At 41.2% G+C, this 20,962-nt stretch overlaps 1 protein-coding gene across 1 annotated transcript in view; it reads left to right on the top strand.

The window, feature by feature from the left end:
- LOC128701224 (protein Star-like) overlaps positions 1-20,655 on the top strand; it is a 66,881-nt gene extending 46,226 nt beyond the window's left edge. The window contains exons 4-5 of the mRNA XM_070100472.1: positions 14,543-14,693; positions 20,089-20,655. Of these exons, the coding sequence (XP_069956573.1) occupies positions 14,543-14,693; positions 20,089-20,280 (343 nt within the window). The 3' untranslated portion in view covers positions 20,281-20,655. The remainder of the gene's footprint in view (positions 1-14,542; positions 14,694-20,088) is intronic.
- The last annotated feature ends 307 nt before the right edge of the window (positions 20,656-20,962 follow it).

The following is a 20,962-nucleotide window of genomic DNA, read 5'->3' as shown; positions in this document are numbered from 1 at the left end:
AAGATATACGAAACGTCCTTTATGTAACAGAGATAGAAAAGTCAGTGTGCCTCCCAGGGGCTGATGTTGGTGGCATAGTCAGCAGGTTGGATAATATTATGTCAGGTAATGGGAACAAGCCCATTATCTGTCTTAGTGCTGGTGGAAATGACAATGGGAAGGGCAGGAGACAGGAGCTACTGGATAAGTACAGGTCAGCCATAGAAGTAGTCAGGTCTAAGGGAGGGATCCCAGTCATATGTAGCATCTTGCCTAGAAAGGGAGTGGGCAATGAATAGATGTCTAGGGCAATTGGTATAAATTGCTGGCTAGACAGGTACTGCAAGAAACTTGCAATCCCATTCATTGATAACCGGGGCAAATTCAATGGCAAACATGATATGTATGCAAGGGTTGGGTTCATCTCTTTGGGGATGGAGTGGTTGCATTAGCCAATTCGATTGAGAGGGTAATTGATGATTTGTCTAGGACTTTAAACTGATACATTATAGAGGTATGGATGTTTGTGGGAAACAATCAGGCTGCAGTATTATTGTTTGAAACAGCAGATATTACCAGGATACCTCAGGGATATGTTTAAATGACAATATTCAAAATAAAGTTCCTAATAAAGACAAAGCAACTGATCAACAAACAAAGAGAGATAATAGAGGGAAACGAGTAACTAGTTCCCTTAAGGTTTACTATACAAATAGTAGGAGTCTAAGAAATAAGACAGATGAGCTAAGATTACTCGCAAGAGTGTAGGTAATATAGAAAATTATTGCTATAACTGAGACCGGGTTCAACTTGAAGGATAGAGAAATGCCTTCTGAATGCAGCATAAAGGGCTATAAACTATTCCACACCGATAGGGTCAACAGGAAGGGTGATGGAGTGGCGATGTATGTCAGAGATAATTTAAATTGTTGTGTTAGACTTTATATAAGAATAGAATCATCGGACCCAGACTCTGGCTACAGTTTCTCGAGGGGTATGAAAAATTAATTTTGGGTGTGATATATAGGCCCCCAAACCTTGATAGGTAGTGCAGTAAGCTGTTATGGGACGAAATTCATAAGTCGTCGTGATATGAAAATGCTGTGGTAACGGGGAATTTTAAATTTAGACAAATTGATTGGAACAATTTGACAGGAAATCTTGAGTCTAGTGACTTTCGTGATACAGATCAGGATTGCTTTTTAAAACAGTTTGTGACAGAACCAACTAGAAGAAACAATCTGCATGACTTGGTTCTTGCCAACAAAGATTCACTAATTAATAATCTTGAGGTTAATGATGAGCTTGGGGAAAGTGATCACAAATCACTTAATTTCAATATATTATGGAATTGCACAGTAAACTGCAATCAAGTCTCTGTCCCAGACTTTCGATTGGCTGATTTCCTGGGACCGAAAAATTACTTGGGTGAGCTAAATTGGGATGATCTGTCTATGGGTCAGGTAGCTGGTGGAAATATAAATACATATGTAGTATAATGTGATCCTTTATTGACAACGTTTCGCCTACACAGGGGGCTTTTCAAGGCACAAACAGATCTACCTGGGTGGAAGGTACGGAAGTATTTATAGTCAGGTGGAGAATGCTGCATGTGATGATCTATCGAGTGGGGTTATAGAGTCTAAAATCTTGGGTAGCTTGGAAGAGAGATTTGATAAGCATATGAGCAGACCTTCTGCAGTGTTCCTCTATTCCTATGTTCTTATGTGGGATAGCGATGAAGGAATTTCTTGGCAAGTGGTTCAGCTGTTACAGAAGCCGTTGTTCTGCTTGAAGTTGTTGGTTATAGAGATAAGAGATGATTCCAGGATTCTTCGGTATTGAGTGTTGTCTTCACTGGCAATAAGTCTTGAGTTTCGGTAGTTCATTAAATGGTTGTGTATTGGTGTTTTGAAATACGTATTCGGAGGTCTCTTGATGTTTCGCCCACGAATAATTTGCTAGTCATTACAAGGGATTATGTATGCCCCTGTAGAGGATGAAAGGTTGTCCTGTCTATTACTGGTAATGTCCTTGATGGTCGTGGTTGTGGAGGTAGATATCTGGAATGAGGTATTGGAAAAGATGTTGGAAACGTGTTTGGCAATGGAGTTGGTGGGGAGGACTAAGTATCTCTTCTCGGCAGTGTCTTCTCTGGGTGTGTTGAAGATGTTTAATGCCCGTCGTCTGCAGTCTCTGGTGAAGTGACGAGGATAGTGAGGTTTGGAAAATACTTGTTCAATTATAGTGCATTCTTCCTCAAGAAACTCATTGCTGCAGATTCTGAGTACGCGCAGGAAAAAGCTTACAATTATACCACGTTTAGTTTTGGTGTCGTGGTGAGAGTAGAAGTGAAGAAGATCGTTTTGGTTGGTGGGTTTTCGATAGACTTTAAAACGAAGTTCATGGTCAGCTTTGCAGAGAACATCATCAAGGAAGAAAGAGTGTTGTCGACTTCTTCAAGTGTGAACTGGATTGAGGGCTCGACCTGGATGAGCTTGTCTTGGAGAGCTTGAACGTAGAAGCGTCTGTGAGTTACGATGAGAATGTCGTCAACATAACGAAGCCAGGTGACAGACGAAGGAATAATGGTAGAAAAACGCTCGGCTTCCAGATGTTCCATGTATAGGTTCGCCTGGACGGCACTGATTGGCGAACTCATGGGTAGCCCAAAAGTCTGGAAGCTGAGCGTTTTCCCTTTATTCCTTCGTCTGTCACCTGGCTCCGTTATGTTGAGGACATTCTCATCATAACTCCCAGACGCTTCAACGTTCAAGCTCTCCAAGACAAGCTCAACCAGGTCGAGCCCTCAATCCAGTTCACACTTGAAGAAGTCGACAACACTCTTCCTTTCCTTGATGTTCTTCTCTGCAAAGCTAACCATGAACTTCGTTTTAAAGTATCGAAAACTCACCAACCAAAACAATCTTCTCCACTTCTAATTCTCACCACGGCACCAAAACTAAACGCGGTATAATTATAGGCTTTTTCCTACGCGCGTTCAGAATCTGCAGCAATGAGTTCCTTGAGGAAGAATGCACTATAATTGAACAAGTATTTTCCAAACTTCACTATCCTCGTCACTTCACCAGAGACTGCAGACGACGGGCATTAAACATCTTCAACACACCCAGAGAAGACACTGCCGAGAAGAGATACATAGTCCTCCCCACCAACTCCATTGCCAAACACGTTTCCAACATTTTTTTCCAATACCTCATTCCAGGTATCTACCTCCACAACCACGACCATCAAGGACATTACCAGTAATATTCAAGACAACCTTCCATCCTCTACAGGGGTATACATAATCCCTTGTAATTACTGCAGCAAATCATACGTGGGCGAAACATCAAGACACCCCCAAACACGTATTTCAGAACACCAATACGCAAGCAGGTCTGACGATACAAGGAATGCCTGTGTACAACACCGTAATTCACACAACCACTTGATAAACTACAGAAACTCAAGACTTATCGCCACAGAAGACAACACTCAATACCGAAGAATCCTGGTCAACGCTATCCCACATAAGAACATAGGAATGAAGAAACACTGTAGAAGGCCTGCTCATATACTTATCCAATCTCTCTTCCAAGCTACCCAAGATTTTAGACTCTATAACCCCACTCGGTAGATCATCACATGCAGCATTCTCAACCTGACTACAAATACTCTCGTACCTTCCACCCAGGTAGATCTATATGTGACTTGAAAAAAGCCCACTGTGTGGGCGAAACGTTGTCAATAAAGGATCACTTTATACTGCATGTGTGTTTATATTTCCATTGTGTCGGTATTTTATACAATTTATTTCCAGGTAGCTGGTGTTGGTTGCCAATACGACGTTTTTCAGAGCATAGTTGTAGCTGCCCAGACAACTTTTGTTCCGAATAGGGAAATTAGATCTAACAAAAATGATCCCAAAACGATGAACAATAGATTAAAACATCTCACAGGCCAAAAGAGAGGCATATATAGGCGTATCAAAAGAGGAGATGGGCAGTCAAGGAATCAATATATTCAATTAAAGAGTGAATTAAAAAAAAGAGTAAGAAAAGCAAAAAGGGATTTTGAAGCTAAGATCGCAAGGGATTCGAAGACTAACCCAAAAGGGTTCTTTCAGGTATACAGAAGTATATTAGAAACACTTAAGAGTAGCTCAGGTCAGATCACTGAGAGTGATAGGGATACGTGAGAAATTTTCAATTCTTACTTCCTCTCAGTGTTTACTCAGGAAGACACTAGCGAATTTCCAGAAATAATAAATTATGAAGAACAGGACGATAATAAACTATGCACGACTGCAGTAACTGACATGGTCCTCAGACAAATAGAGAAATTAAAACCTAACAAATTCTCAGGTCCTGATGAATTGTTTGCTAAGTTTTCAAAGGAATGTAAAGAGGAACTTTGCAAACCTTTGGCTAATCTTTTCAACATCTCACTACAAACTGGCATAGTGCCTGATAAGTGGAAAATGGCAAACGTAATACCTATTTACAAGGCAGGTGACAGGTCCTTAGCTTCGAACTGTAGACCAATAAGTGGGAAAATTTATGGAATCAATAATTGCCGAGGCAATTCGTAGCCATCTTGATAGGCATAACTTGATTAATGAATCTCAACACGGTTTTACAAAGGGGCGTTCCTGTCTTACGAATTTATTAACTTTTTTGGTATAAACCTTGGTAATAAATACCGACAAGTTGGTTTAGAAAGACACGTAAGCAAACACTATAACATATTTATTAGAAAACGTTTCGTTCCTGGGACGTTGATCACTTCTAACATACAGAGGTAGAAAGACATTATATATATAGGCGGAGAGTGAGATGTGACGCACCTGACTTGAGGAATGTCATGAGAACATAAGAATGGTGGAACACTGTGGAAGGCCTACTGGCCCATGCGAGGCAGGTCCTTATCAAAACAACCTCTACCTATGAACATCAAAATGGTATACAATACCGACAGGTTGTTAGGTAAGACACATATGCAACAGTTAGACAACTTTATTCCGAAACGTTTCGCCTACACAGTAGGCTTCTTCAGTCGAATACAGAAAGTAGGCAGGAAGAGTAGAGATGTGAAGACGATGTAATCAGTCCATCACCCTTGAAGTCGTAGAATTTGAGGTTGTCAGTCCCTCGGCCTGGAGAAGTTCAGATCCATAGTCAGGAACTATCTGAAGATCAAGCGACAGTGCGGAGACTTAAATACTGTCGGAAGGAGAGGTGCAGAGTAGTAGTAGTAGTAGTAGTAGTGAGAGTGTAGCCACTGAGAGGTCAGGTCCCTCTCAGATCCAACAGTTCTCACTTGAAAGGGTTGTCTAAAGCTTTTTCTGTACCAAGAGGCCATGTGTTGCAGTGTCTGACAAGATGAACATCAAAATGGTATACAATACCGACAGGTTGGTAGGTAAGACACATAGGCAACAGTTAGGCAACTTTATTCCGAAACACAATTCATCCTACTAACAAACATTTGACCTACCCAATTTTCAATGCTACCCAAGAAATAAGCTCTGATGTGCAAGTCCCACTCAAATCCAACCCATCCCACTCATGTATTTATCCAACCTAAATTTGAAACTACCCAAAGTCCTAGCCTCAATAACCCAACTAGGTAGACTGTTCCACTCATCTACTACCCTATTTCCAAACCAATACTTTCCTATGTCCTTTCTAAATCTAAACTTATCTAATTTAAATCCATTACTGCGGGTTCTCTCTTGGAGAGATATCCTCAAGACCTTGTTAATATCCCCTTTATTAATACCTATCTTCCACTTATACACTTCGATCAGGTCTCCCCTCATTCTTCGTCTAACAAGTGAATGTAAATTAAGAGTCTTCAATCTTTCTTCATAAGGAAGATTTCTAATGCTATGTATTAATTTAGTCATCCTACGCTGAATGTTTTCCAACGAATTTATGTCCATTCTGTAATATGGAGACCAGAATTGAGCTGCATAATCTAGGTGAGGCCTTACTAATGATGTATAAAGCTGCAGTATGACCTCTGGACTTCTGTTGCTTACACTTCTTGATATAAATCCCAGTAATCTATTTGCCTTATTACGTACGCTTAGGCACTGCTGTCTTGGTTTAAGGTTGCTGCTTACCATAACCCCCAAGTCCTTTTCGCAATCTGTATGGTTAAGTTCTACATTATTTAACTTATAAGTGCTAGGGTTATGGACACTCCCGAGCTTCAGAACCTTGCATTTATCTACATTGAACTGCATCTGCCACTTTTCTGACCAAGAGTAGAGTTTGTCTAAATCCTCCTGAAGATCCCTAACATCTACGTTTGAATCAATTATCCTACCTATCTTCGTGTCATCGGCGAATTTGCTCATATCACTAGTAATTCCCTCATCAAGATCATTGATATATATTATGAACAACAACGGGCCCAAGACTGATCCCTGTGGAACGCCACTTGTTACTGATCCCCACTCGGATTTAACCCCATTTATGGACACTCTTTGCTTCCTGTCTGTGAGCCATGATTCGATCCACGAGAGCACCCTTCCCCCAATGCCATGAGCTGCTACTTTCTTCAACAGTCTTTGGTGCGGAACTCTATCAAATGCCTTACTAAAATCTAAGTAAATAATATCAAATTCTTTATCGTGGTCAACAGCCTCAAAAGCTTTACTGAAGAAAGTCAATAAATTAGTTAGACAAGACCGGCCTCTTGTGAATCCATGCTGAGTATCATTAATCAAGATATGCTTATCGAGATGGCTTCTTATAATCTCAGCTATAATTGACTCTAGTAATTTGCCTACAATTGAGGTCAGGCTTATTGGGCGGTAATTTGACGGTAACGACTTGTCCCGTTTTAAAAATAGGAATTACATTAGCCATCTTCCACATATCAGACACTGCACCTGTTTGAAGAGATAAATTAAAAATATTAGTTAATGGTTCACAGACTTCCATTTTGCATTCCTTTAGAACCCTTGAAAAAACCTCATCAGGACCCGGTGACTTATTTTGCTTCAGTCTGTCTATCTGCTTCACAACCATTTCACTAGTGACTGTGATGTTACATAATTTATCTTCTTCTGATCCACTATAAAAATTAATTACCGGAATATTATTAGTGTCTTCCTGTGTAAAAACCGAGAGAAAATAATTATTTAAAATCGAGCACATTTCATTCTCTTTGTCAGTAAGATGCCCATAGTTATTTTTAAGGGGACCTATCTTATCTCTGACTTTTGTTCTATAGACCTGGAAAAAACTTTTTGGGTTAGTTTTAGAATCCCTAGCAACTTTAATTTCATAGTCCCTTTTAGCTTTTCTTATCCCCTTTTTAATGTCCCTCTTAATGTCAATATACTGATTCATAAGATGACCCTCGCCTCTTTTGATACGCCTATAAATTCCTTTCTTATGCCCTAGTAGATATTTCAGCCTATTATTCATCCATTTTGGGTCATTTCTATTTGATCTGATTTCCTTATAAGGGATAAACGTTCTTTGAGCAGCATGTATTGTGTTCAGAAAACTGTCATATTGATAGCTCTCTTCGTTACCCCAGTCAACAGATGATAAGTGTTCTCTAAGCCCATCGTAATCTGCTAAGCGAAAATCTGGGACTGTTACTGAGTTATCCCTACTATCATACTTCCATTCAATTCTACATGTAATTGATTTGTGGTCGCTAGCACCCAGTTCCTCTGAAACTTCTAAATTATTAACAAGGGATTCATTGTTTGCCAGAACTAAGTCAAGCAGGTTATTACCCCTTGTAGGTTCTGTCACAAACTGCTTCAAAAAACAATCCTGAACTACTTCTAAGAAATCGTATGATTCTAAATTCCCAGTCAAGAAATTCCAATCAATATGACTAAAGTTAAAGTCTCCTAGAATTACTACATTATCGTGCCTTGTGGCCCTAACAATTTCCTCCCATAGTAGTCTCCCCTGGTCCCTATCTAAATTTGGGGGACGGTATATCACACCTAAAATTAATTTTTCATGTCCCTCTGAAAATTCTATCCAAACAGACTCTGTATGTGTTACTTCAGACTTAATACCCGTTTTTATGCAACAGTTCAAGCGATCTCGGACATACAAAGCCACCCCACCCCCCTTCCCGATACTTCTATCTACTTGGAACAATTTAAAACCCTGAATGTGACATTCTGCAGGCATGTCCCGACTTTTTGAATTAAACCACGTCTCAGTAATGGCAAATACATCTATGTTACCTGCACTAGCAACTAGTCTCAACTCGTCCAACTTATTCCTAGCACTGCGACTATTTGTGTAATAAATATTTAATGACCCTCCTATCTCTTTACCCTTCCTGCTCCTTTCTGTTATTCCACTAAACCTATTACTGTCATTGTCAATTAGTGCCACTGGCTTTCCAATATCCTCCTCATTTTGCCTATTACTAGTTCTCCTAGTACTCATGTTACTACCCTGCGACTTCACAGTTTTCCCGCCAAAACCCATACCACTAACTATTCCTAGTTTAAAGACCTAACAGTTCCCTCCACTGCGTTGGCCAGTGCTCCCACCCCACACCTAGACAAGTGAACCCCATCCCTGGCATACATGTCATTTCTGCCATAGAAGAGGTCCCAGTTGTCAATGAATGTTACCGCATTTTCCTTACAGTATTTGTCCAGCCAGCAATTGACACCAATTGCTCTGGACAACCATTCATTTCCAACTCCTCTCCTTGGCAAAATGCCACATATGACAGGTTTGCCACCCTTCTTCCTAATTATCTCTATTGCTGACCTATACCTGCTAATCAGGTCCTCACTCCTACGTCTGCCAACATCGTTGCCTCCAGCACTGAGACAGATAATAGGATTGCTCCCATTACCTCTCATGATGTCATCCAGACGGCTAACAATATCCTTCATCCCAGCCCCAGGAAAACATACTCTCCTAATGCCCTATCCATGTACCTAATCTGGCTATCCCCAACAACAACAATGTTATTACCTTCCTTGGCGTCGTCCGTAGTGATGCTCCGAGTAGTCGACTCACATTCGCCAAGTAGCATTACACCACTTGTAGAATTCGTCATGACGTTCTCGATGGTCTTCGTTGGGGTTTCTAGGGATGTCTCACTCACGTCTGCCAATGCTTCCTTAGTGCTCGTTGTGGCATTCCCAGTAGAACACTCACATTCGTCAGGTAGCACCGAGAATGAGTTGGAAGTTTCCACGGCAGTCTTCTGGTTTCTCGTTGTTTCTGCCTCTCCAACCGTTTTCTTAATCTTCAGCTTGGTTCCATGTTGCCCGGCCACGGACCAAGCTCCCCTCTTAACCTGGGGACTCACAACAGGTGGATTACTACGAATCCTCTTGTTCTCCTCCGTTAATCGCCGTATCTCCAGTTTAGCAACTCTGAGTTCTTCTCTCAGCTGCTGGTAAAGCTGCTCAAGAGAGGGCATCCTGGTTCAGATTCACAGAGAGCACACAAACAGGTCTTCAAATACATCTCACTTCCTGGCGGAATATAGGCTCCATCCTGTCACTTCTACTCCATATTGTTTCAGATTATGGAACAATACTCTTCTCCAGACTGAGGGACTGACCACCTCAAAACTTTAAGGGTGATGGACTGATTACATCGTCTTCAAGTCTCTTCTGCTTCTATCAACTTTTCTGTACTCGACTGAAGAAGCCTACTGTGTAAGCGAAACGTTTCGAAATAAAGATACCTAACTGTTGCATATGTGTCTTACCTAACGACATCCATGATGCAAGACTTTACTAACACTTAACCAACATTGAATTTTTTTTTTTTTGGCTTTAGATACTCGAAGTGCAACTCAATAAGACTCTTGAAGCAGCCACTTGTCACTAGTCCTCATCTTGATTTAACTTTTTTGCCTTTTCATCTGGTTGTGTAATCTTCCAAAACACATCCAGTGGCTTATCAGTAAGATCGTTAAGCTTTGAACGCAAATGACAAGCAAGTCATGAAAATTTCATAGTGTCATTTGATAGAATTTTGAAACATACTGCATACAATGCCCGTGGTGATAGTTGACTGCTAGCAGCTACAGTGGAACCAAAGCTTTAATTTAGTACTCCTTATCGTAATGCTTAAAAAAAAAAAAAAGGAAATTTTTTTAAGTTGCTGTCGCACATTCCGAAGTATCAACATATTTCTTTTTCCTTGTCTTACTTAAGGTGTTGTCATTACTTTTGTCCTGACTATTGTTCTTGTAGTGTTTTAAATTCTATAACACAATGACACACGAAATAATTTGCTTTCCGAAATACAGTGAAACTTCTATATAAGCGGACACTGGTGGAGACGCAGTAAGTGTTGGTGAGAGAGAGAGAGAGATTTCGTTCGGATTTTTAACCCCGGAGGGTTAGCCACCCAGGATAACCCAAGAAAGTCAGTGCGTCATCGAGGACTAACTTATTTCCATTGTGGTCCTTAATCTTGTCCCCCAGGATGCGACCCACACCAGTCGACTAACACCCAGGTACCTATTTGCTGCTAGGTGAACAGGACAACAGGTGTAAGGAAACGTGTCGAAATGTTTCCACCCGCCGGGAATCGAACCCGGGCCCTCCGTGTGTGAAGCGGGAGCTTTAGCCACCAGGCCACCGGGCCTGTTCAAATAATCTTCAGATGTTCAATGTATATAAATGTTTCATATGAACAGTTTTGTTTATACTAACCCCTCCATAACGGACACTTATTGCGTCTCCACCAGTGTCCGCTACAGAGAAGCTACACTGTACCACAACACAATACAAGCAGGAAGCGAATAATACGTGTTTTCGACACCAGGCAGACTAAACACTAAACGAAGTGTGTATCAACAATCGTCATCACAGGCTGTGCTGCCCCGCTCGTGATTGAAGCACCAGCGATAATTTCACACTGACCGGCAGAGAATTTCTGCTGACCGGCGGTTGAAAACCACTGACCCAGCTCACCCAGCAGCTTCTTCACCACTTCCTCAGCTATGTGTTGTGTGTCCAGCACTCAAAGCTGTACAACAACTTTGAGTCAGATTTATCTGTCAATGCTATGTTATGCTTGTATTGCCTAATTTTCCTGGGTCCTTGGTCTCCATACTTTTTCAGTTATCTAGTATGTGTGTGTGTGTGTGTGTGTGTGTGTGTGTGTGTGTGTGTGTGTGCACTCACCTAACTTACCTAATTGTGGTTGCTGGGGTCGAGACTCAATTCCTGGCCCCGCCTCTTCACTGGTTGCTACTGGGTCCTCTCTCTCTCTCCCTGCTCCATGAGCTTTATCAAACCTCGTCTTAAAACTATGTATGGTTCCCGCCTCCACTACGTCACTTTCTAGGCTATTCCACTGCCTGACAACTCTATGACTGAAGAAATACTTCCTAACATTCCTTTGACTCATCTGAGTCTTCAACTTCCAATTGTGACCTCTTGTTTCTGTCCCTTCCCTGGAACATCCTGTCTTTGTCCACCTTGTTTATTCTGTGCAGCATTTTATATGTCGTTATCATGTCTCCCCTGGCCCTCCTGTCCTCCAGTGTCGTCAGGCCGATTTCCCTTAACCTTTCTTCATAGGACATTCCCTTTAGCTCTGGAACTAACCTTGTCACAAACCTTTGCACTTTCTCTAAGTTCTTGACGTGCTTGATCAAGTGCGGGTTCCAAACAGGTGCTGCATACTCCAGTATGAGCCTGACGTACACGGTGTACAGTGTCTGAACAATTCCTTACTAAGGTATCGGAATGCTGTTCTCAGGTTTGTCAAGTGCCCATATGCTGCAGCAGTTATCTGGTTGATGTGTGCTTCCGGAAACATGCTTGGTGTTATACTCACCCTAAGATCTTTCTCCTTGAGCGAGGTTTGCAGTCTTTGGCCACCTAGCCTATACTTCATCTGCGGTTTTCTGTGCCCTTCCCCGATCTTTATGACTATGCATTTGGCGGGGTTAAATTCGAGAAGCCAGTTGCTGGACCAGGTGTCCAGCCTGTCCAGGTCTCTTTGAAGTCCTGCCTGAGCCTCATCTGACTTAATTCTCCTCATTAACTTCACATTATCTGTGAACAGGGACACTTCTGAGTCTAACCCTTCCATCATGTCGTTCACATATACCAAAAATAACACTGGTCCTAGGACCGACCCCTGTGGGACCCCGCTCGTCACAGGTGCCCACTGTGATACCTCAATATGTACCATGACTCGTTGTTGCCTCGCTCTCAGGTATTCTCTGATCCATTGCAGTGCCCTTCCTGTTGTGTGCGCCTGATCCTCTAGCTTCTGCACTAATCTCTTGCGAGGAACTGTGTCAAAGGCCTTCTTGCACTCCAAGAAGATGCATTCAACCCACCCCTCTCTCTCGTGTCTTATTTCTGTTACTTTATCATAAAACTCCAGAAGGTTTGTGACACAGGATTTGCCTTCCATGAATCCATGCTGGTTAGCGTTTATACTCTTGTTCCATTCCAGGTGCTCCACCACTCTCCTCCTGATAATCTTCTCAATAACACGTCAGTGACACAGGTCTATAGTTTAGTGCCTCTTTTCTGTCTCCTTTTTTTAAAAATGGGAACTACATTTGCCGTCTTCCATACCTGGGGTAGTTGCCCAATTTCCAGGGATGTGTTGAAGATTGTGGTAAGTGGCACACACAGCATATCTGCTCCTTCTCTAAGGACCCATAGGGAGATGTTGTCTGGTCCCATTGCCTTTGAGGTATCGATGTTCCTTAGCAGCTTCTTCACCTCCACCTCATTTGTATGTATGTCATCCAACACTTGTTGGCATATTCCTTGCTGATGTCCCCCACTGTTCTGTCCCCCCAGAGGCCTTCCTGTCTCAACTGTAAATACTTCCTTAAATCTCATATTGAGCTCCTCACATGCTTCCTGATCTTTTCTTGTGAGTTTCCCATCTTCTTTCATCAGCCTTATCACCTCTTCTTTGACTGTTGTCTTCCTCTTAATGTGGCTATACAGCAGTTTCGGGTCAGACTTGACTTTCGATGCTATGTCGTTCTCGTACTGTCGCTGGGCCTCCCTTCTTATCTGTGCATACTCGTTTCTGGCTCTGCTACTAATCTCCTTATTTTCCTGGGTCCTTTGCCTCCTGTACCTTTTCCATTCTCTGGTGTACTTAGTTTTTGCCTCCCTACACCTTCGGGAAAACCAAGGACTCGCTTTGGTCTTCCTATTATTTCTATTTCCCTTGGGAACAAACCTTTCCTCTGCCTCTTTGCACTTTGTTGTTACATATTCCATCATCTCGTTTATTGATTTTCCTACCAGTTGTCTGTCCCACTGAACCTTCTGCAGGAAGTTCCTCATACCTGTGTAGTCCCCCCTTTTATAGTTTGGCTTTTCCCATTCAGTTCCTATTACCTTCTCCACTTGTAGCTTTACTATAATCAAAACTCAGAACCACGTGATCGCTAGCTCCAAAGGGCCTCTCGTAATTGATGTCCTCAATGTGTGAACTGGTCAGGGTGAACACAAGATCCAGCCTTGCTGGCTCATCCTCCCCTCTCTCTCTCTCTCTGGTAGTGTCCCTGACATGTTGATGCATGAGGTTTTCAAGTACCACATCCATCATCTTGGCTCTCCATGTTTCAGGGCCCCCATGTGGCTCCAGGTTTTCCCAGTCGATCTCCCTGTGGTTGAAATCGCCCATTACCAGTATCTTTGCTCTGCTCGAGTGAGCTCTTCTTGTCACCTCAGCCAGTGTGTCCACCATCGCTCTGTCGTTTTCTTCGTACTCCTCTCTTGGCCTCCTGCAGTTCTCCAATGACTACTTTATGTTCTCTAGATTGAAGTGTACCCACTATGTAGTCCCTTTCTCCAATCGTGTCCATGCCTTTCATTTCCTCAAATCCCCATCAGTTTTTTTATGAGCAGTGCAACCCCTCCTCCCCCTCTACTCCTTCTATCTTTCCTCAGGATCTGATATCCCGGTAGGAAGATTGCATCTGTTATTGTCTCAGCGAGTTTCGTTTCTGTGACTGCTATGATGTCTGGGGATTTCTCGCTGATTCTTTCGTGCCACTCCTCATATTTATTCGTTATTCCGTCCGCGTTTGTGTACCAAACCTTCAGCTTCTTTTCTATCACTGTGGTGTGTGTGTGTGTGTGTGTGTGTGTGTGTGTGTGTGTGTGTCTGTATGTTTATAAAGTGGAGCCCGGTGTTTCAGCTTGTTGGTACCTAGGTGGTGTTCAAAATGCGAAATGTTCCATGTCCTAAAAAGTATTTTCCAGGCTTTAATTATCAGCCTCACTCATTGGATGATTTTGAAGTGATTTCTAAAAGATTTCTAAGAGTTAGGTCAATGTCAGAAGTGACTTTAAAGTACTTTTGAAACAGGGCTTTATAAAGTGTAAAGTTTTTACAACTGAATTTTAAACAAATCAGCGTGTTCGAACTCCAGGAAAACGTTCAAAGACGAGGCCAATTTTTTCTAAATAGAATTTTTTCGGACTTTGGTTTGTTCGAGATCTGGAACGTTTGAAAACTTGGTTTCCTCTGTATATATGAAAATAAAAATATTTTTACATATAACTAGCATAGTTAACTCGATTTTTTTTCCACAGACCGAGTGGGCCTAAAGGAGTTTTAGGGCAAATTGGTAACTCCACTTCAGCTATAAAAGTGAAAGCTTTCCCACTGTACTCCATTCTTCTGGCACTTAATGTGACAGTAGTCGACTTTTTCTCCCTCGACATTGAAGGTGTCGAGATGAAGGTGAGATACTGTCTTGTCTACATTTTAAAATTTAGATAAACATCGAATAGCCACTTACTGGACAGAAAAGTAATTTCTATTGACAAAATAACAAATATATGTTGACAAAAATACCAAATATATGTTAGCGGCACAATCTTGGAGGTATCCGCAGACAGCGTAGCGCTCACGGAAACGAAGCTCACGGGGATAACAGATGCAATCTTTCCATCCATATATCAGATACTGAAGGAAGGTAGAGGGAGAAGGGAAAAAAGGAGTTGCATTGCTCATAAAAAGCCAGTGGAGATTCGAGGAGACTGAAGGAATGGACTGAAGGGAAGAAAGGAACTACATAGTAGGAACACTTCAGACTGGGAGGTTCCAAAGTGGTGATTGCAGTGATATACAACCCACCACAGAATAACAGGAGGGCAAGACAAAAATATGATGAAAGTTACATAGCAATGGAGGGCAAACTAAATGAGGTGGCCATTATGACACACATGGGTAGGGCAAAATTAATAGTTGTTGGTGATTTCAAACCCAAGGAGATTGAGAAACCCTGGTCTTGAGCCTCATAAGGAACCAGAAATGGGGATAGCTAAAATGACAGAGATGATACTGAAAAATCTCATGCATCAACATGTTTGGAACAATGCCAGAGAGAGAGAGAAGACGATGAACCTACAAGGCTGAGCATTGCATTTTTGCAACAAGAATGATACCGAAGCAAAGGGGTATGTCCAATGAGGAGAGGTTAGGGAAAATAAACCTGAGGACACTGGAGGACAAGAGGGACATGATAACGACATATAAAATACTGAAAGGAATTGGCAAGGTGGACAAGTACAGGCTGTTTTAGAGATATGACACAAGTGCAACTGGTCACAACTGGAAGTTGAAGGCTCAAATGAGTCACGGGAATGTTAGGAAATATTTCTTTATTCACAAATTAGCCAGGAAGTGGAACAATCTAGAGTCATGTAGTGGAGGCAGGATCCATACACAGAATTAAGGACAGATTCGATAAAGCTTATGGAAAATGGAGAGAGTGTACTTAGTAGCGACCAGCGATGAGCTTTGACTCGACCCCTGCAACCGCAGTTAGATGAGTACACACACACACATACATGGAAAGGAATAGGACCTAATACTTACTACCTGAAGTCTACCTGCAGGGTTTACCAGGGGTAAGCGTCCCTGCGGCCCCGTCCATAAGCAGGCCTCATAGTGGATCAGGGTCTGATGAACCAGGCTGTTACTAGTCCAACGTACGAACCATAGCCCTGTTGATCCGGCACTAACTTTACGTATCCATGCGGCTTCCTCTTGAAGACGGCCAGGGGTCTATTGGTAATTCTCCTTATGCCTGGTGGGAGGCTGTTGAACAGCCTCGGGCCCCGGACATTTACTGTGTTTTCTCTTAGTGTACTAATGGCGCACCTACTTTTCACTGTGGATATGTTGCACCGCCTGCCAATCAGAGGCACCAACTTTAACCCAGATGAACTCCTTCCTTCGATCCGTAAACTGCAACAGTATATCTGTTATTACCTTATCAATGCCACATCGCTTATGAACTAAAATTAAGTTGTAATAAACTGTCAATATATAAACAGAAGAGTAGACGACGGGAGGGGCGCGAACCACGGCTGAGAAGAGTTCTGTTGAGTTACAGTTGTTGCTCCTGTTGGAATATAATATTAGTTCCAAATCTTTCCCAGTAGAGGTCCGGGTAGTCGAGACGATAGAGGATCAGACTATCAATTTATGGGTAACAGTTTGCAACCCCCATCTCACTCCTCTGTTTATCCATTCTGAGAGGTTTGTTACAACCTAATTTGAGTTCAGATATGTGTGTGTGTGTGTGTGTGTGTGTGTGTGTGTGTGTGTGTGTGTGTGTGTGTGTGTGTGTGTGTGTGTGTGTGTGTGTGTGTAGTGAAAAGTAAAGTTGGTATTCTTGAAATTAAAATTATGAATACACTATGAATCATTAGAGCCAAGTCAAATACTTTTATCCAATAAACGTTTTACCTCAAAATATCTTTCTTTTAGTAGACTTTTACACAAGCAGTCTACTGAGGAAATCTGTCAATTGTATCAGAAGTTGATGACCGTGACACTAAAACATGAAAGGGAGGTATCACTAACTAAAATGTAATTTCTAAAAAAAAAAATGGAATCATGGTACATGTGCAAATATCCACCAATATACCACTGCCCATTTTAAAAGAATTAACCCTTTTTTGTATAATTTAGCAGTCTTGTATGACAATTGTGAAAGAGAAGAGAATGGGTGAGGTGATGCTACCACTCTTGATTTTACCCTGGAAGACAGTACTTGTAAAAGTATAGAAATGTAGGACAGTGCACCAGATAGAGATATAGTGATCCTGATATTGAAGAAACTGGGAAAGACCAAGACTTACACAATTCAAAAATACAAGATAGCTGGAAATGAATATAAAAGGGATGATGCTTCGGAGTATAGTGTTGATACATTACCAGTAAGTACTGGTGGTGGCACTGATGCTAGCACAGGTGCTGTAGTTAATAGGGAGTCAGGAAAAACTACACCAGTATGGAACCCAGTCACCAAAAAAAAAAAAATCGTAGTGAACTGAAATCAGATCTGTGTAAATTCTCTGCCTTGCATATTTGAAGGCACAGAATATCTAAAAAAACAGGTGGAACGTGCAATTTTGACCATCCAAAAAGGATGCCCTGACCTCATTACCAAAGGAGAATGCAATTCTGCTTTTAAGCTATTTCCCCAAGATATGTGTTATTCGTCAGTCCTTAAAAGACAATGCTACAACAGTGAGGAGGAGAGAGGGAGGAGATTTTATTGTTTGGAAGGGGAATCCCCCTCCATAAGGACTTCAGGTATCAAAGTCCTATCCAGGGATACTTCCCTTCTTCGTCTTTTACTGGCACTAGGACCAGCTTGAGAGTCACTGGACTTCCCATACATCCTAGCGAGCGCAGCCACACTTACACCACTTGCGTATCTTTCTACAAGTTCTTTCTTGAATTCTATCGTGTTTCTCTCTTCTTTTTCAAAGGACCGACACTCTGAATTTTCTTTGGCCCCATGGTGGCTTATTTACCCACCATGGGGCCAAAAAATGGATTATTATGAAATGTTTTGGAAGAATGCGCCAAGAAATGCTCACTGAGCGAGTAATAACTATATAAGCGGCCGTGTCCCATGGCCAGGCGGAAGAGTCTGGTATGAACAATTTCGAAGCAGATGCACAAAAAAGGGGAAAATTTCGCCGAGAAATGTGATCAAAAACTGAATTGTATGATAACCGGACCGGACGAAAACCAGGGTTCCTCTATATAAAGGATCTAAAGTCATCAACAAACAATATATCTTTAGTCAGTGGACTGTTCAAAGAGTCAAATACAATGTTTCCAGATTTTAGAGAAACCTACACAAGATTCACTTCGACAACAAAAACATAGACCCCAGGATACAACTTATTCGGATGCAACAGAAATAACAGGAAACCAGGGAAGGTTGACCTGTATGTTAGAGCCGTTCATTTGCTCGGAATTACTAAACACCAGAAATGTAGTTGAAGTTCTGGCAGTAAAGATTTAAAACAAAACCTTGTCATTGTGGTTGTATACAAGACACCAGAAACAACTTCCAATAATTCAAGGAACAGCTTTTGGAAATTGACTTCTGTCTGGATAACCCCAGGAGACTGCTTACGTGAAAATTCACACACACACATGACCTATTAAATCTCAGCAACAGATTCACCTGAAGCCAGCCAACAATGGAGCCAACAAAACGGGAAAATACACGTGAACGAATCTTCACTAATGATGATGATCAGGTAAGAAATAAAACATAATTGAAATACAGACATGTATGTGTAGGGCTAATGACCAGCAGACGAAATCAGTGCCTTCACCAAATTCAACTTCAGTAACAGAAATATACAGTGGGATCAAATTAACCAGGTCATAAATAGAACAAGCCGAGAAGGTATCGTAAACAACACGGATCCAAATCTTTGCCTAGAAAGAATTAACTCTTTGGTACTTGAGGTATGCTCAATGCACATTTCCCTAAGAAAAAAAAAAAGAGAAGATGTAAAGTAGAAAGAGAAATGCTTCCTCTACAGGCGAAGGTGAAGAATCACAGAGCTGCTGTAAGGAGTCAGTACATCTGAAATACAGAAGGAGACACTGGCCAGAGAAATAAAAAGTATCGAACTTAACCTTAAGGAATTATACAGGAGCCAAGAAAAGTAGGAAGTACTTAAAACCGTAAGTGAAATTAAAAAAAAATATCTTACACCAAATCTATGGCAAAAATCACATCCAGTATTGTGTCTCTGCTTAAGTACCAATTACTCTATGCCTTGTTCTCACATTCAGCTATGGAAGGTTAATTACAGTCCTGACAGATCTGAATTGCTTCCACATATACGTGATACTTGCATTTGGCAGTGAAGAGACGTTGCTAGCCTCTTTGGTCTTGATAAATTAGACACATGTGCAACTCTTGGGTATCTTTATTGATACCCAAGAGTTGCACATGTGTCTAATTTATCAACGTGTCGGTTCTCTGAACCATTCATCTACAACTCTGTGGTCTTGATGTCCCACAGCATTTTCCTCACGGCAATCTAACACTAAACTTACTTTGTACTCCGCTCGTCACTCACATCACTATCAAGATATTATCATTTTGCTGTCCAGATGTTCACACTTTTTCATATATAGTAGACACATACCTGGACAAAAATGTCCAAGACTGATGGCTGTTATTTACAACCTGTTTGTTTTTTATTTATTTTTTCTATCTCACTCTCTGTATAATTTTTGATTATGCTCACTGACTAATCTAACGATTTTGCCCTCACTTATTTCTCTGTTTTGGGGGTCACCTTATCCTGCTGATATTGCTGTAATGATCCACTTCTAATAATACCAGGTGCCTGACACTCGTCCTGACTTGCCACCTCACTGCTTCCAGCAAATACCGGCACTTTCAAGTTGTCATATTAAACTGTGGTCCTCACCTGCCTCTTCTGACTTTGGGTGCCTTGTTACACGTTGTGGGTTTGTTTACTAACCCGGTCACGTTCAACGTCCTATGCAAGATCCTAGGGTAGGCCCTAAAACACTAAAATGCAGGGAGCGCTGTTCCTGTATATTACTATCACGCACGTACATGCTCGTGTGTTTGTGCGTGCCTGAATATTTACAGGGGTTGTTATACAGTACATATTACTCTATATCATTTCTTTACAATAACCCGGTTTAGTCTTTAATGTTTTATTTTCTTAAAATTGTTGTAGCATCAGAAAATAAACTGGTTTTGCAATAAAATAAAGTTATATCTTTTATCTATAGTGTATTTAAAATGTTACTTTGTGTGTTCCTTCAGGTATTAAAAACAGTTCCTTGGGAGAAGATCACATTCCGTCTCATGTGTGTGGAGATCAACCATGTTCCAGAAGGTCCAAAGGTTCTTATAGAATATATGAAGAGTCAGGGTTACAAGTTCCTTGGTATCAAAGGTATTGACGCCTGGTTCGGCTGGCCAAAACTCTTAAAACAAACCATGAAGAAAATCTAAACCGTCTTTGTGTTTTAATTCTGTTACATTCACCATTTTGTTTTCAAGTGCTAAGGTGCTTCATTTTATTTAGGTGACGTGAAATTTTCTTTGGATTCCTGACTGTGAGGGAAAGGTATTTAATTCTGAATTTTATAGTTTACAATATTATCATTTAAACTAATTTGTCCACTAAATATTTCCACATTTTACTAAAGAAATGTCATTGACTTAATGGGAGGAAATACATACATTCTCTGTCTGGTTTACCTTCTTGAACTATACTCTATAAATAACATTTTGGTGATTTCTGAAAAATGTATATTTTATATTTATGAATTCGATTTTTTTTGATGTGTTTCCCATTATCCAAGTTGTAATATCGAAAATATTAAATAATACCTACATACTTTCAATGATGATTCTCAATAATTCACCTTTCACTTATCTGAATGTAAAATTACAATGTAAATGTACAATGAACATTATAATAAGAACATAAGAACGAAGGAACACTGCAGAAGGCCTACTGGCCCATGCGAGGCAGGTCCAAGTCTCCTACCGGCTTAAGCCAATGCACCCAACCTAGTCAGGTCAGGTCACACTGACTTAAGGGAGGAACACGGCAACCGACCTGGTAGCACAAGCTATCAGGTCTAACTCACACCCACCCACATCCACTCATGTATTTATCCAACCTATT

Source organism: Cherax quadricarinatus, chromosome 72 (genome assembly GCF_038502225.1).
Source record: "Cherax quadricarinatus isolate ZL_2023a chromosome 72, ASM3850222v1, whole genome shotgun sequence".
NCBI classification, from domain to species: domain Eukaryota; kingdom Metazoa; phylum Arthropoda; class Malacostraca; order Decapoda; family Parastacidae; genus Cherax; species Cherax quadricarinatus.
Note: the sequence above shows the minus strand (reverse complement) of the source record. Positions and strands in the feature narration are given on the sequence as shown.